Here is a 16,798-nt window from a genome sequence, read left to right as displayed (position 1 = left end):
AGCCAAATTCCTGCCATTAATAGATGCACATTGGAACTTTACTTTATGACTGGAGAGATTGTCCTCAATATACTTCATTACTTTGAGTATTGTCTTGAAAGGATGGTAAGACTGGGCCATGGACATGATAAAGCTAAAATGTACTTCGCCATGGGATGTGAGTGTCTGGGCATGGTCCAATCTGCGGTGATGCCATGTGTGGAGTTTTACTTGCCTTTGCTGGTGTGGACCAAGAAGCGAATCACTTGTGCTTGCCTAGTATGCATGGGTGATTGTGTGCTGAACATCCTTTTCATGTGTTTTATAAGAGCTACAGAGCTTATAGCTTTCTATGAACAAAACATACTTGGGCCATGATGAAAGTGGGTTATGTGTTCTACATTCAGAATTTATCCATTTGGTCATTGGCACTTGACATCTTGTGGTATCTTATTTGGACACATGAGGGTAAGATTCAAAATTGCCCATGCTCCAGTCACTTGGCAGCTAATAGGTGCTAATATAGGGATACAGCAAGGTGGGGTGTATGGAGCAATACATGGCTAGCTGTGTGACTAAGTAGTGATGCACTAATGAGTAGCTCCATTTGGTTAGGATTGGTGGGTATAGTATGTCATGCATCCCCAATGAGAGTGTGTCCTGGTAGCATCTAGACTGATACCTCAGCTCTTCCACTCCCTTCTCTCTCTGGTATAGCCTGTGTCTGGAATCGCTGCACCTTCAATCGGCATGCCGCTCTAATCTCCTCACCTCTCTGGATTGTCACCCCTCTCTGTGTAGGTGCAGTGTGTGTGGCTACTATCTGGAGAAAACTGATGAATTGCGACTGTCTGCATGTAAAATTATACACACGTCAGAAGAAATCCTCGAGGGAAAATACCATGTAAAAAGGTCCTGTCAGGGACTGCTATGTATATCATAAATACAAAGGTTGAATGAACAACCAATCATAATGCTAGACTCTGTGTGGTGCTAAGTGAAAGGTGGCAGAGTCCTATGTCCACATAAAAGCATCTGTTCTCATCTGCTTAGTGTCGCCCTACAATCTCTCCCATGTGCCACAGACAGTATGCATGGTCTCCGTCCAAATCTTAGAGAGAGTCTTTATAGTAGAGGGATCCTAAAGGTCTATGGATGAACAACACTTTGCAATCCAAATGAACCAAGCAATGATGCTAGCAATCACCCATCTGTGACAATGCCCATAAGTCCACTATGTTTCTGAGTAATCTGGTGTAGAAATCTTGATCCAAATGTTGGCTAATGATGAGAAATGAGTGGTTCCCATGAAAATCCTCATATCCACATGTTGGGCTTATGTCTGTGAGCCAACCTGCTGGCTCCCAAGTCACCACCATAATCTCAGGTGTGCCAGATAAGACCATCCTAAGGGCTTTCCTCGATAGTAGCCTCTTCTCCTTGGTAGTAGTCTCCTTTAGGTGCGTCATCAATGGAGGAGTCTTCTGGATAGAAGTCTCCTTCTAGGTAGTAGTTGATAATGTATGCCTTGTTGTAGAACTCTTCTTCTTGGTGGTAGTCATAACGGGTATTCTCCTAGGTACTCTTCTAATAGGCAGTGGGCGTCTTTGCAGTAGTCTTCTGGATAGTAATTTGCTGCTTGTTGCTGGTATTCTTCTTCTTCTATTTCCTTGTCCTCTTCGTCTCCAGTCACCCTCTTCTTTCCTTTGTCCTTGGTTGGCATCTCTTTGGTTAGCTTCTCTTTGGTTGTCTTCTCTTCTTTGGTTGGCTTCACTCAATTGGTCAACTTTTGTACATCTTTAGACCCAAGGATAGTGTCCTGATCCCAGCTTAGGGCACTTGATTTGTCTGCAGCACAGCTTCTAAGTCATGGGCTTGCCTCACTTGCCACAGCTTGGCTCTCTCCCACAGCAGGATCAATTAATAGTTGACCTCATCTAGCGTCTCTTCTATTTTTCCAGTCTTGGCCTCTCCTTGGCCTTCAAATCTTTCAACCGCTAGGATCCTTTGTTGTCCTTCAGGGTCTTCTTTGCTTGTTAAAGCCACTTGGTGGCTCTTTCTTCTTGTATGCATTTTCAAGCCACCAACATAGCTCATCTTCCTCTTCGAATGAGGTGCCCTTCCATAGTTGTTGGTTGTTAAGGTTGGTTGGCATCTTGGTAAGTGCGACCTTCTCTCCTCTATGGAGCTTTGGATTCCTCACACCTTGGTGGGGACATCAGGGTTTAGCTTTGTGTTTTGTTAGGATCTGCTCTACTACCAGCATCCTCCCTTATCGAGCAAGACTGCTCTGAGATAGAGTGGCTCTAATACCAAGTGTTATGAACCTTCACAAGGAAGTCTCTGACACCAAGTTAAAGCCTATAAAATGACACAATAATGCACAACTGAAAGGGACAAAACGTATCAAAAAGGGATGTCGTAAAAGCATACATGTTGGCACATTTCTTGAGTAAATCCTCATGACACAACACATGTGTAACGTGCCCATCTATCGGCTGTCCAGGCATGTTTTTAGCGGTCCATTGAGAGACGAGTCTAAGCGGCACCGCCCAACACTCCCATGGAAGGTCACGGGGTTTGTCGCCTAGGGTTTTCGAGTCCGCCTTGCAACGGAACATTCACGGTCGAATCCACTAGGATCGACCTGAAATTTGGGTCTCTAGCAGTCAAGGTCTCCTGAGAGCATTCTAGCGTCGGGTCCTAGACATCCTACTTTACGTAGAGATACCCAAACTGAAGCAAACCCATACCGCACTTGCTTCAAAGAGAATGGGAAACGAGAGGGATGCACCGCTCAACCTCTTTACCCGTAGGATATAGTACCATTCCGGTCTCCTAAAACGGCATGAATCGGGTTCTAACCTAACAATATCTAAAGGTCAAACGACGGTAAAACCTTGTGAGAAGCTTCCAAATTCTCTGGGACCACCCTGCCCCATAGGATGAACCCATCAGGGGTTCCGCCCACCCGCTTCCCTTAATAGGCGTTCTTTAGTTATCTAATTAGGTCCTATCACATTTATGTGTGACATTTAAAACTAGCTTCCTTAATTAGGCCTTTTAGGGAACAGGGCTCGTTCGCGTAATTTATGACATATATATGAATACAGAGCAAGCAATTCTTTTGATAAACAAGTTCCCTAACTTATCTTCAAGTTAATCTTTGTCTCCTACCCATACAGGAGAAATTATATGTTCCCTTCTGGCCTGCAAAAGTATCTGGTCGCGGCCTAAGAGTGAGACACAATTTGGGGTTTGGCCTTTTCACCACTCGATCTTTGGCACGTGAATCGAGCAGTGCTCTTCTCGGGTTGAAGTGCGGTGTGACCTTGGAGATGATCCATCCACGCAAAATATCATTTCCTTAATTAATCCAGTTAAGAATCAAGCACGATTAAGGCAATCGGCCTAATATCATCTTCCAAGAAAACATTCCTTTATCCCCATGACAACTTGTCGTCACAGATCCCAGCCATGAACTTTTCAACAATCACAAGCACTTGGAATAATCATCCAAACCACAATGCAACAATCAATTGAATGTAAAAGTATTTAGGGTGTTGTTTGATCAATCAACAACCAATTGTATCTCTTCCAAGCAATGCAATAAAAGTTGTGATAACATTTTTATCGCATATTTGCTCTCCCCCTTGGGATCAAAGAGGGATTCTATCAAAAATTTACTTAACACTTTCTTCTTTCGGCTAAGGCATATGCTAAGGTTTCAAATATTGTACAAGACGTAAGTCCTATCATTTTAATGCGAGATAATCAATCTGGCAAGAGCTTTTATGCCTCTTCTCTAAGTGACTTTTATCTTTTAGTCTTTTCCTAGCACAATACTATGCGGAACTTTTAACTTGACCTTATCTTCCTTTCTCCCAAGGCAAGGAATGCGAGACAAATTTGTAACGATGCAAGACTATCTTCCAATGTAAAATAATTCCCTTAATTATTTGTAATCAACTCATGGTTTGGCAGCACAAGATAACTCCTTGGCTATTATTTTATCCGAACCTTTCATAGGATTGGATGTAAGACTTTAATGCAAAATCATTTAATGTACCATTGATGTATGTTTCATATAATCTTTCCCCATGCATGTACCGATTATGCACATGTGCGAATCTTAAACAATATTGTCCTAGGTAAAGACTAGTCGAAGACTTATCGATGCTTAATACTTTAGAATCTTATATGCTACTTATGCTATGTATGGATTTTAGCGCATAGAAACGTGAAGCAATCTACTTCTCTTGATACATGCACTTGGCAAACTCCATCTTCGAATACTTGAGATGAAATTTATCATTTTCAGTGTCCTATTCTCGTACTGTATAGTATGGCCCTAGCGTATCTCATGCGGAAATCAAACAAGCATCCATCAATTTAGGAATACATTACTTATGATCGGTACCACGATTGGCAGTGATGCCCTCGCCTAAGGCTTCGTTGCTCGTTGAGGGATTGCCATCTGTGCGTGACATTTTCCGCTTGGGCGCCATCTTTGATCTTCTTCTCTTTTAGACGCAACTTTCATGAGACTTCAACAGCCACTTGCTCGAGAAGAGGGGCAAGTGGGGAAAATCGGCTTGCGGGTTAGGGGGTGAGCTCGGGAAAAAGAGATAATGTGTGTGGCCATCCTCTAAGGAGGGGAAGAAAAGGAGATCCTTCAAAAAGTCTCTCTCTCTCTCTCTCTCTCTCTCCCTCTTCCTCTTCTTCTTCTTCTCACCTCTCTCTTTGAGATTGTACCATTTGGAGCTCATTGTTACTAGATAGAGCTCTACGTTTTACACATAGCCATAGTTTCCTTTCTTATTTTGCTTTGTACTACATACATATTTTTTCTAGACAGTTGTACCATCATACATATGATTGTAACTCATGGTCTCATAGGTCATTTTGGCCTTTTGTAGACGTTCGTATATCATTTCATTTCATTTCTCTCTCCCTCTCTCTCTCTCCCTCTTCTTCTTCTTCTTCTTCTTCTTCTTCTTCTTTCTTCTCTTTTTTTTTTCGTAAAAGGTAATTGTATTAATTACGAAAAAAAAGGTACAAGTTTACATGATTACAAGACACATGATGGCTCTAAGCCACCGTGTATAAACTGTCAGTACAAAACGCGGACAAAAATACACAAGTCATGGCAAAGACACAGAGGAAATTGCCATATTCCAAGGAAGTAAGTCTTCCCGAGGGAGCAAGTCAAAGGCCGAATGAGATCTATCTGCCAAAGCAAGAGGCCTTTAAGCCTGGCAATGTGTCCCGGAACATTAGAGGCCGAATCAAAAAGAAAGGCATTCCGAGTGGTCCAATTGTGCCAGCATCCCCAGTATCTAAGAAAATGGAACAAGATCTTCATATGCAACTGTGCCGGTGTGGGGTATTTTGGGTGTACAAAAACCTAATCGAAAAGGCTCATCGAGAAACCAACCACAGCTCGCCAAACCGCTGATAAAAGCGACCAGATTTTCTTAGCGAGAGGGCAAGAGATAAATCGATGACGGGCCGATTCCACAGTAGTGGTGCAGAAGAAACAATTGCGGTTAGAGATTCGACGCTTGGAAAGGGCCGAGGCAAGAGGAAGACCACCAATCATTACCCTCCAAAGAAAGACCTTGCATTTGAAAGGTGTCTTGTTCACCCAGCCCTCCATCACAGTTGCCTTCCACCATGACCGAGATTTCCGCAACCCCCATACAGTATTAGCTTTAGTAACCAGCCATTGATGATCTTTAATTAGAAGATGGTACACCTGGTTAGCCGAGGCCTTTGCCAAATTCAACCGATCTGCAAGGACCCAGTCCTGCCAAGGGCGATCCATGGCAAGGGCAAGAAAGGGTTTCCTGCTCTGGAGCACTAACAAAGGCTGTTCCCATAAATCATGGTATCCACGAGGGATTCGGAAAAGCCTCCTGGCAGTACGAAACGATATGAAGGCATTACGAATGGCAAGGGTGACATCTGCAACTGAAGTCAAGCCCAAACGGGCCATGCGGTTAAATTTTGGTCTGAGCTCATGTTTGCCTTCCCATGAAAGTAATCTCGAGGCTGCCAACAATTCCAGTTGAAAAGAGTTAGTATGTAAGCGGTCCTCCGCTGGATACCAACGCGCCTTCTGGAGAACCAATTGCCAGGAGCCGACCAAATGAACAAGCAGAGATGAGAAAGGACTCGAAAACCGAGAGTCTACATTAAGAACATGCCACCAGGAGCTTCGAATTTGTGTATTCCCATGCAGAAGCCCGCGGTCCTCAAGAAAATAACGGGCTATAACGGCCCACAGGTGATGCTCCACACACATGGCACGAAAAAGAGACCAACGAAGTGCCAACATATAAGTTTCGGCATCCAAAATAGCCCCACCACCCAGGCGTTTGGGGGTACATGTATGCGACCACGAAATCCACGAAATACCTGCATGCAATGAATCCTTCTTCCATAACATGAAACGAATGGGCCGAGTGAGAGCATTCAAAGTAATAGGAGTCCAAGGCAGCAATGGCAAGAAATATGTGAGCATTTGCAGCATAATTGTTTGAGCCACTTTGAGGCGAACATGGAAGAGCCAAGCTTGTGACTTCCAATACAGAAACTTCGTTGCCAGTTTCTATGAAATCCACTGTAGTAGTTGTTTTTGCGGAACATCAACACCCAAAGGGTACCCAAGATGCCTGACAATGGAACCACGGGGAATAACCTGTCCCTGCTAGCCCAATGACTGTAAATCGAACTCCGTGCAATTGAGAATGGCTGATTTGAAAGTATTGATACGAAGACCAGAAGCATGACCAAAGAGCGTTCAAACATCTAATGCCTTGCGAATATTGTCCTTGTCCGCACGTAAAATCATAAAGCTGTCATCAGCCAAAGATTGACTAATGAAGTGCTGATCAAAAGGAATAGACAATCCGGCCAACTGAGCAGAAGCTGCCATGGAAGATAACATCGAAAGAACCGGATGAGTCTCCAGGGCAAAGAAGAGAGGACTCAAAGGACAACCCTGTCTCACAGAGCGTGTAAGGACAAAGGGCTCTGTAACACCACCATTTAGCATAACTCGCGAAGAAGCCGCCGCACTAATGGTGTAGATCAAGCGGGACATCCGAGTGCCAAAGCCCATAGTAGACATAAGTTCTGCAATGAAAGACCAGTCTAAATAGTCAAAAGCCTTTTCCAGATCCAATTGGATCAATACCACTTCCTGACTAGAGTGCCTTGCATAGTCAATAGCCATTTGCACATTTAAGATATTATGCAGAATGTTGCGGCCCTTAATGAAACCATATTGAAGAGGATGCACAATGGCCGGAAGATGTTTGTGGAGCCGATTCGCCAGCACTTTGGAAAATATTTTATACATCGAACCCATCAAAGAGATTGGTCTCCAATGTTGCAACATTGACGGCGAAGGAACCTTTGGAAGCAATTTGATAAGCCCTTCTTTCCATGAGGAAGGCACGAACCCTGTTTCCCAAACCTGCTGAAACATAGCCGTCAATGGCTTCACCAGTTGGGTAGCAGAACTCTCAAAGAATTCATTGGTGAGACCATCCCAACCGGGACTTTTATCCTTAGGCAGGTGCAACAAAACATCCATAACCTCCTCCTTACAAATATCTATCTCCAAAGTAGTTTGCATATCAAGTGGAACCTGATGTCGGACCAGATCATAGAAGACTGAACGTGCATGCGTAACCTGGTCAGAAGGTGTTTGAGAAGAACCAAGAAGATCTAGAAAATAATTCCTGTACGTATTAACAATAGTCTGAGGGTCAGTGACCATTTGACCCTCTGAATTCTGGAGTCTAGTCATATTTTCTCGAGCAGGAGAGGCATGCAGAGCGCGAAAGAACTTATGAGTTTAACAAGCACTATCTTGCAAATTCTCAGTCAAATTTTGCAAATTGGCTTGTTGATAAGATTTCAACTGAACCTCTTTAATAAGATCAGCCAAACGTATCGCCAGTGACAGCAGAAATTCATCATCTGGAGTGTCCACCAGCAGAGAACGAACCAAAGCCAGTAAGTCCTCCACTGCGTGTCAACGCCGCCGACAAAGAGAGGCATGGTGGATCCCATACTGCCGAGCAATCCGCTGCACATTAGAGAGCAATCGTTCAAAGAAAGCAGTACCCTCAGAGGCAAAGTCCAATAAAAATCTATCAATCAATTGCTGCATATAGCCTCGAAAGAGTGAATGCTTCAAATAAGAGGAGTTGAAACGTAAAGGGAGTCTATCCAGCAATTGCATAAAAGGTGCAATGGGTTGTGCAAGTATCTCAAGCTGGAGAGGGAAATGGCCCGACAAGGCATATTGCTGCAAGACTGTCATTTCCAGCATCTCAGGAAGAAAATCATCATCCTGCATGATGTACATTCGGTCCAACCGCGACCATGTAGTTGCATACTACGCCGAATGGAAAGTAAACCCTGTAGAAGAAGGGTGTAGCCAGGACCATAGATCTTGCTCAAGTACAGCAAGAGCAAACGCATTCCACACCCGACTTTCCGGAGCATCCATCACCGAATGCCCTGAAGTGGACTGTGAAGAATCAACACACATATTAAAATCCCCCATAAAAAAACCCCCATCTGCCAAGTGACAAGGAGGTCTTCAAGGTATTCCAAAGATCCCGGCAGGATAAAGGGTCATTCGGAGCATATAGGCCCAGCAACCATAAGATCTCCCCTTCAAATAAAACTTCCACCACCACAAAGCGGCCATGTACATCATTTTTAATAAGAACCGGCTAATATTTCTCATGTACAATCATAAGCACACCAGAATAATGCCCGGTGTGTGTCCCTGCATAAAACAAGCGAAACCCATGGCAATCCACAACTTTTCCTGCTTCTCCGTGACTCTTGTGCTCTACCGCACACAAGACATCCCACCGATTCTCATGCAATACAGTCCACATGGCATGTTGCTTATGGCGAGAACAAATGCCTCGCACATTCCACGTGGCTATCTTCATGTGTATTCATAAAGAAAATCAGGAACGAGGCACCACTTGTCTCGATTTAACCTTTTCTGCTAGAATATCAAGGACACCCTCATCCAAAAAATCAGCCAACACGGCAAAAGAGTTCTAACGGCCAGCTTTAGAGGTAGACGGAATATCCACTGTCTTGGGGATGGAATGGGGATAACGACGGTCCCATGGTGTAATCACATTCCCTCGAGTATCAAAAGCCAACTTAGCGGGTGGGCCCTTTGGACCGTCAGTATATACTTTCCGCGTAGACTGATTACGGGGAGCAGAAGGAACCATAGTACGCGCAGCGTGCTCTAAAGACAACATTTCTTTCCTGCGCATATACGTGCGCATGGAATCTTGTGAAACATTAGTCCCAGTAGCCGCCAAGCCGGCATCAACCTTTTTACCTTTTTTGGGACGTGCCTCTACCCAGTCATTGCCACGGGAATCCAAACCCGAAACAGGTTGTTTACCTTTATCCAGAACTTTAGGTGACTGGGTTGCATCCTGTGCTGAAGCATCAAGCACCATGTCTTCCATAGGCAGCACAACATGCTCATCATCTGAAGATGGTTGCTTCTCTGGGCATTCGGCCATAAAATGCCCCAATTTTCCATATGAAAAGCAGTGTCCTGCAAAGTTTCCCCATTTCAAACGAAAGTGCAAAGGATGCATGCCAGAGCAATAAATACGAAGCCATGCAGGCCTTTTCCTAGCAGTGTCCCATAACATACACAAACGGTTGCGATTCATGGCCCTTAGGCTCAGGGGGACCAAAACAGTTCCCACAACGGCCATGGCATCCTTTAACAAAGGCCAATAGACAGCCGGGCAATTTTCCACTTCAACCCACATCGGGCATTCACGCTGAAGCAGGCGCTGAAAGTCTGCCATAGGGCGCCATGGCACAATATGGACCAAACAGTGATCAAAGAACAATGGCAGTTTAGACAGAAGATCAGCCCGATGCTTCTCAGATTTCAACGGCACCTCATAGAAGCCTCGGGGCCCAACAAAAATCTCCTCAACACACTCCCCCTGTAGTAAATGGTGCAGCCACTGGCGAATATGGGAAAGCACTAGAATCTTGCCAGTGAAGAAGAGGATAACATGGTCATTAAATACCGAAAAAGAGCGCAAGACATTTTTCGAGTCCACCGTGGCTTCCAGAACATCTTCAGTTCCAGAGTCAGAAAAAGCTTCATGATTATGTTGGACATACTCGCCAAGCAGAGTGTTGGCAAACTCCAGTAAATGCTCCCAGTCAATATCCTGAGAATCCACAGAGTCAAAGGCAACCTGAGCATAAGAACGTTCCTGATGACCCATTGTCTCTTCTGACATATGCTTGGAGCGTTTTCCCGCAGGCTGGAAACAGAGTCAAAGGCAACCTGAGCATAAGAACGTTCCTGATGACCCATTGTCTCTTCTGACATATGCTTGGAGCGTTTTCCCGCAGGCTGGAAGTCCGGACCAGGGGGCACCTCCTCCGTACAAGGAACCATATCCTGTGGTTCCTCTGTATCAGAATCCGGACCAAGGGCTGCCACTGTTTGGTCGATAAAAGCCATATCCAGACCAGACATATTGTATCACTACTTGTGCAGGTCAGATGCAACGCCCGGAGCTCACGGAAGACAGAGATCTCTCTCTCTCTCTCTCTCTCTCTCTCTCTCTCACGAAACAGGGTATTTACAGGTAGGCAGGGGCGGGGATCATTGATATGCGTGGGCAGCACAGACCCAGCACCTCTCGCACGAAACAGGGCACCAGTGGACGGAAGGTCACGGCCAGCAAGCACCCAGGGTCGACAGGGTATTTACAGGTAGGCAGAAGCGGGGATCACTGATACGCGTGAGCAGAATGGACCTGGCACGAGTCTGAGGGGCGAACTCAGGCAGGGCGCAGGGCAGGAAAAAACGTCTTGTAGATTAGCACTCTGCAAGTTGGCTCCTGCAAGAACTGATCCTCGGAGGCTTGCTCTTGTAAACACACACCTGGGGCGAGCAGAACGTCGGCTGACAGGCGATGGCAGGCAGGTCGGACAGCGGGCGGGTCTGATGGCGAACAGGTCCGACGAGCAGGTCTGATGGTGGGCAGGTCTGATGGCGGGCAGGACTGACGGGCACCGACGGCGAGCAAGACCCGCAGGTCTGACGGCCGATGGTGGGCAGGAGCGATGGCGGGCAGGGCCGACAGGTCAAACGACCAATGGCAGGGCGGAACGCGCAGGCGGCGACATCGCGTCTCTCTCTCTCTCTCTCTCTCTCTCAGTCTGGCAGCGGGGGGGGGGGAGAAGTAGTGTTGCCCCCTTTCCTTACGATGGTGGGGGGGGGATGTGGAGAGGAGGCGGAGTGGTGGTGGTGGTGGTGGCTCCACCACCCACTCCTTTTGCATGGCGGTGGTGCAGCAGACACATCGAGATGGAGTTGGGAGGGGTGGTAGGCCCGCGGCCTTCCCCTCATTGGAGTTATCGTCTCCTTCCTCATCATCACCGATGCCATCGTCCTCTCCAACGTCATCTTTTTCTCCCTCCCGTCGTCACGTCATCCTCCACTTCCTCTTCTTTCCCCCCCCCCCCCCCCCCCGTCACGTCAGTGACGACCGCGGGAGGGGGGGAGGGAAGATTTTAAAAATGTGAATTAGCTTTAAAAAGGGGTGGTGGTGGTTCCCATGTGGGTGCGCGGGGACATTACAACATGTGAGGGTTCACCATGGAATATGGAGATCACTTGTAGAGTGCTACTACCTCCATATAGGGGATTTCATGTTGCTACCTTTTTTGGATTTTAGTGGAAGGAATCTATAGCATGTAATTTCAGCATTTTTCTTATAGACACATAATGAAGTTGACAAATCATCGTATTTTCTATTTCTGCAGATAAGTTATGTAAGAATGTTATCAGATCTTCGTGTTTTGACTGCTTCTCATGATGGAACGGTGAAACTGTGGGATCTTCGAACTGATGCTAGTGTGGCGACTGTGTGCCGATCTGGAAGTGCTATTCTGTGTATGGATTATGACTATGAAACAAAGGTCTTGGCAGCAGGTGGAATGGATGGGTAAATCTATGCTGACTGACTTTTCTGTATTCTTAGGTCCTCTCTTCAGAGAAGTTGGTTGTTATCTTGACATGCACTTAGTACTACATTGCCCTTATGATGATAATTTTTTCAAAGGGTTGGTAATGTTTGGGATACAAGAGCTGGCAAACAAAGGCACAAGCTTTCAGGGCATGCAAGGTGGATAAGGTGAGGATTACACTACTTCGTCTGACTATTAACAGTTGATAACTTTGTCCTAGCTATACTGCTAGTTGATTTCTTCACCATAATGACAGGTGTCTAAGGATGGTTGGAGACACTATTATTACTGGTAGTGATGATTGGACCGCAAGAGTCTGGTCTCTTTCAACTGGAGCTTGTGACTCGGTCTTAACTTGTCATGCTGGTGCAATCACATCAGTTGAATACTGTGCAGCTGATAAAGGCATAGTCACAGGTGCGAGAGGCTTTTTTAATAAATCAAGTAAATGCACATGAGCCAGATTTTTTCACAACAGGATCTAATTGTTGGATACGATATATTTTTCAGGCTCAGCCGATGGCATGGTTCGAACATGGGAAAGAGAAGAAGGTTGCTCATCATCTTTCTGCAAGCTTCTTCTCAAATCTCTTAGCCCATCTGAAATCTGTAATTACTCTTTGCAGGATCATTGAGATGCATGAAAAATGTAGTAATCCACTCAGCAGCCATTTTATCATTGCGGGCTGGGGGCAGATGGCTGGCAATAGGTGCTGCGGACAATTCAATGTCTCTTTTCCAGCGATCGGAGCAGCAAGCCAGTGCACAGAGTACAAGCATTAGGCCAGCCGGTTGGCAACTATATAGAACACCACAGCGGACTGCAGCTGTGGTAACTCCAATGCTAAAATCTTCAACCCTATGAGCATTTTAACTTTTATCGTAACGACATTGCCTCTCAACGTTGAGCAAAGCTTTCCACTGACCCTTTTTGGTATTCCTAACAGAAAGGGCGAAAACATCTAGGCAATTATCTTCCATTTGATAGTCTCAGATACAATAGAATATTCATCATAAACACCCCTCATACAGCAGTAGATTTGTGACACTAAGTGGAGAGCCTTCTTTGCCTCCACCACTTATGGGACATGACTGGCGCCTGCAGACCTCCATTGCTCTAGTTTTTCCACATTTTGCAATCAGACATCTCCCTCTGATAAGTCTCTTTTTTTCTTTTGTGCAGGTAAGGTGTGCAGTGTCAGATCCTGAGCGAGGTAGAGTATGCAGTGGAGCTAGGAATGGACTTCTCAGACTCTGGGATGCTGCCATTACTGTTTAGCATGTTACCATTGTGATCTGCCATCTTTACAGTGAATTTCTAGCATTCTAGCTGTGAAGGTAGAGGCCAGCATCGAATTACAGATGGACCCTCTTGGCAATTCGACAGCTGCATTCAAAAATGTGCCCATATCGTACCATAAAAGGATGGCAAAGATCGAGCAGAGATTAGGTGATCAAGGATAGACATTTTTTATGGAAATGATCTTGCCCATGCCTGCTATTTATAATGTATAGTAACACAGTAAATAACCCTTCTAGAAAATAGAATTGGCGGTTATTCAGGCCCCACTTTTTTCACCAAACACGGTCCGTATTCCTTCATCAAGGACAGACTTCCAATTCTGGTAAATTTTGCAAGTATATCTTAGATATTCACAAGCGAACCTGCTCAAATGGCTTGTCATGAAAATGAGTTGTAAAATTTCTAAAAGGTTTTAAACCTTTAACTCACAGATTTTGTAGTTATAAAAGTGGCAAACACTTGTAATTTGGTTCCACAATTCCTTTAAAATTTTACGGTATTAATCGCATCTCAAGGTAGCATCGAATTAGTTGCATCAATTTCTTCCTACACACTTGAATTACTGCAGGTTTTTTAACATTTCCAGCGATCTCTTCAAAGCAACAATTCTTTGCAATGCACCCCCTAACATCTTCATTGTATCCCTTCAACTTGCAAACACGAATTTCACTCATACACCTTGGAATGTCAAAGCATGGTTCTTATCTTTACAATTATGCTAAGCCTTCTTTTGTTTGGGTAATGTGAAGAGATAATATATTATTACTAGTGGTCTTTGAACACCCCCATCCATGTACCTCTACTTGTACACCAACCATTGAGCTACACTCCCATTGCCACAATTATGCTTTGCTTATCTAAATGTAGTGTACCATAAGTTAAAGCCTTATATCTTGAGCTGGGTCATATTTGCATAAAGAGGGCGAATGGCTTTGCTTTCTATGAGAAAGATGGTAGCTCTTAGTTGGAGACAAAGTAGACAATAGAGAGCGAGAGTGAAGATATATATTCCCCCCTCAGTACGAACGGAGAGTATTAATCCTAAAGCCAGATTGATTTTCCACGTGTAACAAAAGCTAAAAATGTATCATACACCTTTGGCTTTTTCACCAATGAATAGACCCAATAAAAGTGAGTAAAGTTTTCAATGAAGTTGACGAAATAATAATATCCATCCAATGACTTTGTTTGTATAGGTCCACATATATTCGAATACACAATCTGTAACCTTGCTATTGCCTTAAAGCAATATCCCGAGCAAAAGAGAATCAATGCATTTTTTGCAAAATGTATCTCTCACAAATATGCTTAGTAGGTCTCTCTAAGAGGTAAATCATCTAACATCTAAGTTCGTTGCATAAGTATCAAATTGTCATAGTTAAAATGTTCCATACAAGCATGCCATAACTTTACTTGTGACATCCATGGTATAATGTGCCAGTCTATCAAAGTCAAAAATTCATTATCCTTGATTATACATTTGTCATAATCAAATGTGACTTGTATACCATACTTTGCTAAAGAAGAAATGAATAACAAATTTTTTTCTCTCTTGCACATAAATGCATATTGCAAATGAAGAGTTGTTGGCACATTGCACATATTTGTCAACAAGAGCTGTGATAACTAAGGTAAATAAATCCTTGCAGGACGGTTGCCAGTGGAAGATGATGATTTAGTTTCTGTGACTTTGAATGGTCTAGGAAAGGATTATGCATAGTTCCGAACATCCATTTTCGTCCGTGAAAGATTTTCTGATTTTGAGGAGTTGATTGCTCTTCTAATTTCTGAGGAGCAAAGAAATGGTGGTGCATTTTCTTCAGGAGGAACTTCAAAAGAAGCTGTCTTCTACTCAAATGCTGTGGCAGAGGTAGAGGAGGCCGATCTGAAGGCCGTGGTAGAAATCAGAATATGCAACAAACTCAAGAAAACCAGTCCTATGGAGGAGGACGTGGTAACTCTAGAGGCGTGGGGAGCCAAAGAGGTCATGGTGGATGGCAAAGCGGCCAAAATACAAACAACGTTGAATGCTACTACTGTGGTAAAATGGGTCATATGGCTAAAGACTGCTATAAAAAGTAGAATGACATCATGAATGGAAAATTGCAACAACGGAATTATGCATCTTCTAGTAGACATGGTGATGATAGAAATGAGCATTTGTTTATGGTGCAGTACATGATCAATTCTATGACAAGTGCAGAAGAAAGCAATGATGTGTGGTATGTTGACTCAGGTTCATCGCACCATTGCCAAAAAATCAAGTGTTAGCATTCTTTGTAGAGCTGAATGCTCTATTTTTTCAAGAACCATAACAAGTGTAAAAACGGTAGTCACAGTCAATAACAAAAGACACAGACTTTATAGTAATAGAAGGTGTATCGAAAACAGATCTCCTTGACTCCTCCTTTTTAATACGCTTCTTACATTTTGCGATGTCACGACTTGGCTTGTATAATAATGGCACTTGTCCTTCTTGGCTTGGATACCCTTTGCTTCTTGTTGCTTTGTGAAGTACTTTCAAAACTCCATGGAGCATTTTTAGACTCACTACCCTTGTCCTTCTACCTTGCCATAAAAGCCTATTCAAAGGCTACAATATCCACCCCATTGTTATTTTATGCTTGCTCTTCTTCTAGGAGCAAACTAATCAATTGAAAAAAGGTAAGTGGTTGCGGAGAAATTCTCATGGTGAGATTTAAGGCCATGTGAAAGGCCAAATAAGATGGTAGCAAGGAATTCAAAGTAGTAGAGATTATTCATACATTATAATAATACTTATTTATATTCATCAATTGTTTACGCAAGTTTTGAATTTTGTTAAGATGATCTTGCATGGCGTCATCTTTATTCATCTTCACATTGTCAAGCTCCTTTTTCAAGAAAGAAATGTATGTCTCATTTTTTCCAACAAATATCTCCTCGAGTGTGAGCCGCCATGCTACTCGTGAAGATGTAGCAGATCGTATATGTAGGATTATGGACCGCTGAACTACCAATTCAATCAGTGACAATGTTTGGGCATTGCGAGTGTCCGAAGCCTTCTATGCAGCTGTTCTTTGGGGAAGTGGTTGAGCTGGTGGCCTTTGACCACGTCCTCTTTGGGAAGAAGTTACAGGAGCCACAACACCAAGACAGACTTTTTCACCACTAACATACTCCTAATGATTTTTAGCAATTAGTACATTCTTCATAAAGAAGGACCACAGATAATAGTTATTGCCATCAAATCTATCCTCTTTGGATACATAAGTGAATACATCACTCTCTCCTTGATTTTCCATGATAAATGTCACTGTTTTAAAAAAGACAAAAGCAAAAACCAAAGTTGAACACCTTGGAAATCTACAAATTTCCAAAAATGATACATATACCAAGCTGTAATTAGCAAATCTATGACACACTTGATTACAACTATATCTCAAGAAATTTTTACAATGTATG

The 16,798-nt window shown here is 43.8% G+C and overlaps 1 protein-coding gene across 1 annotated transcript in view; it reads left to right on the top strand.

The window, feature by feature from the left end:
* Positions 1-13,864, top strand: part of SCD1 (stomatal cytokinesis defective / SCD1 protein (SCD1)) — a 156,905-nt gene extending 143,041 nt beyond the window's left edge. The window contains exons 26-31 of the mRNA XM_087671112.1: positions 11,848-12,029; positions 12,147-12,218; positions 12,308-12,468; positions 12,562-12,603; positions 12,678-12,883; positions 13,235-13,864. Coding sequence (XP_087527238.1) covers positions 11,848-12,029; positions 12,147-12,218; positions 12,308-12,468; positions 12,562-12,603; positions 12,678-12,883; positions 13,235-13,330 — 759 coding nt within the window. The 3' untranslated portion in view covers positions 13,331-13,864. The remainder of the gene's footprint in view (positions 1-11,847; positions 12,030-12,146; positions 12,219-12,307; positions 12,469-12,561; positions 12,604-12,677; positions 12,884-13,234) is intronic.
* Positions 13,865-16,798: the final 2,934 nt, after the last annotated feature.

Source organism: Lygodium microphyllum, chromosome 29 (assembly GCF_053477565.2).
Source record: "Lygodium microphyllum isolate KBCC chromosome 29, Lygodium_microphyllum_v1.1.10, whole genome shotgun sequence".
In the NCBI taxonomy this organism is placed as follows: Eukaryota; Viridiplantae; Streptophyta; class Polypodiopsida; order Schizaeales; family Lygodiaceae; genus Lygodium; species Lygodium microphyllum.
This window is presented reverse-complemented; position numbering and strand designations above follow the sequence as displayed.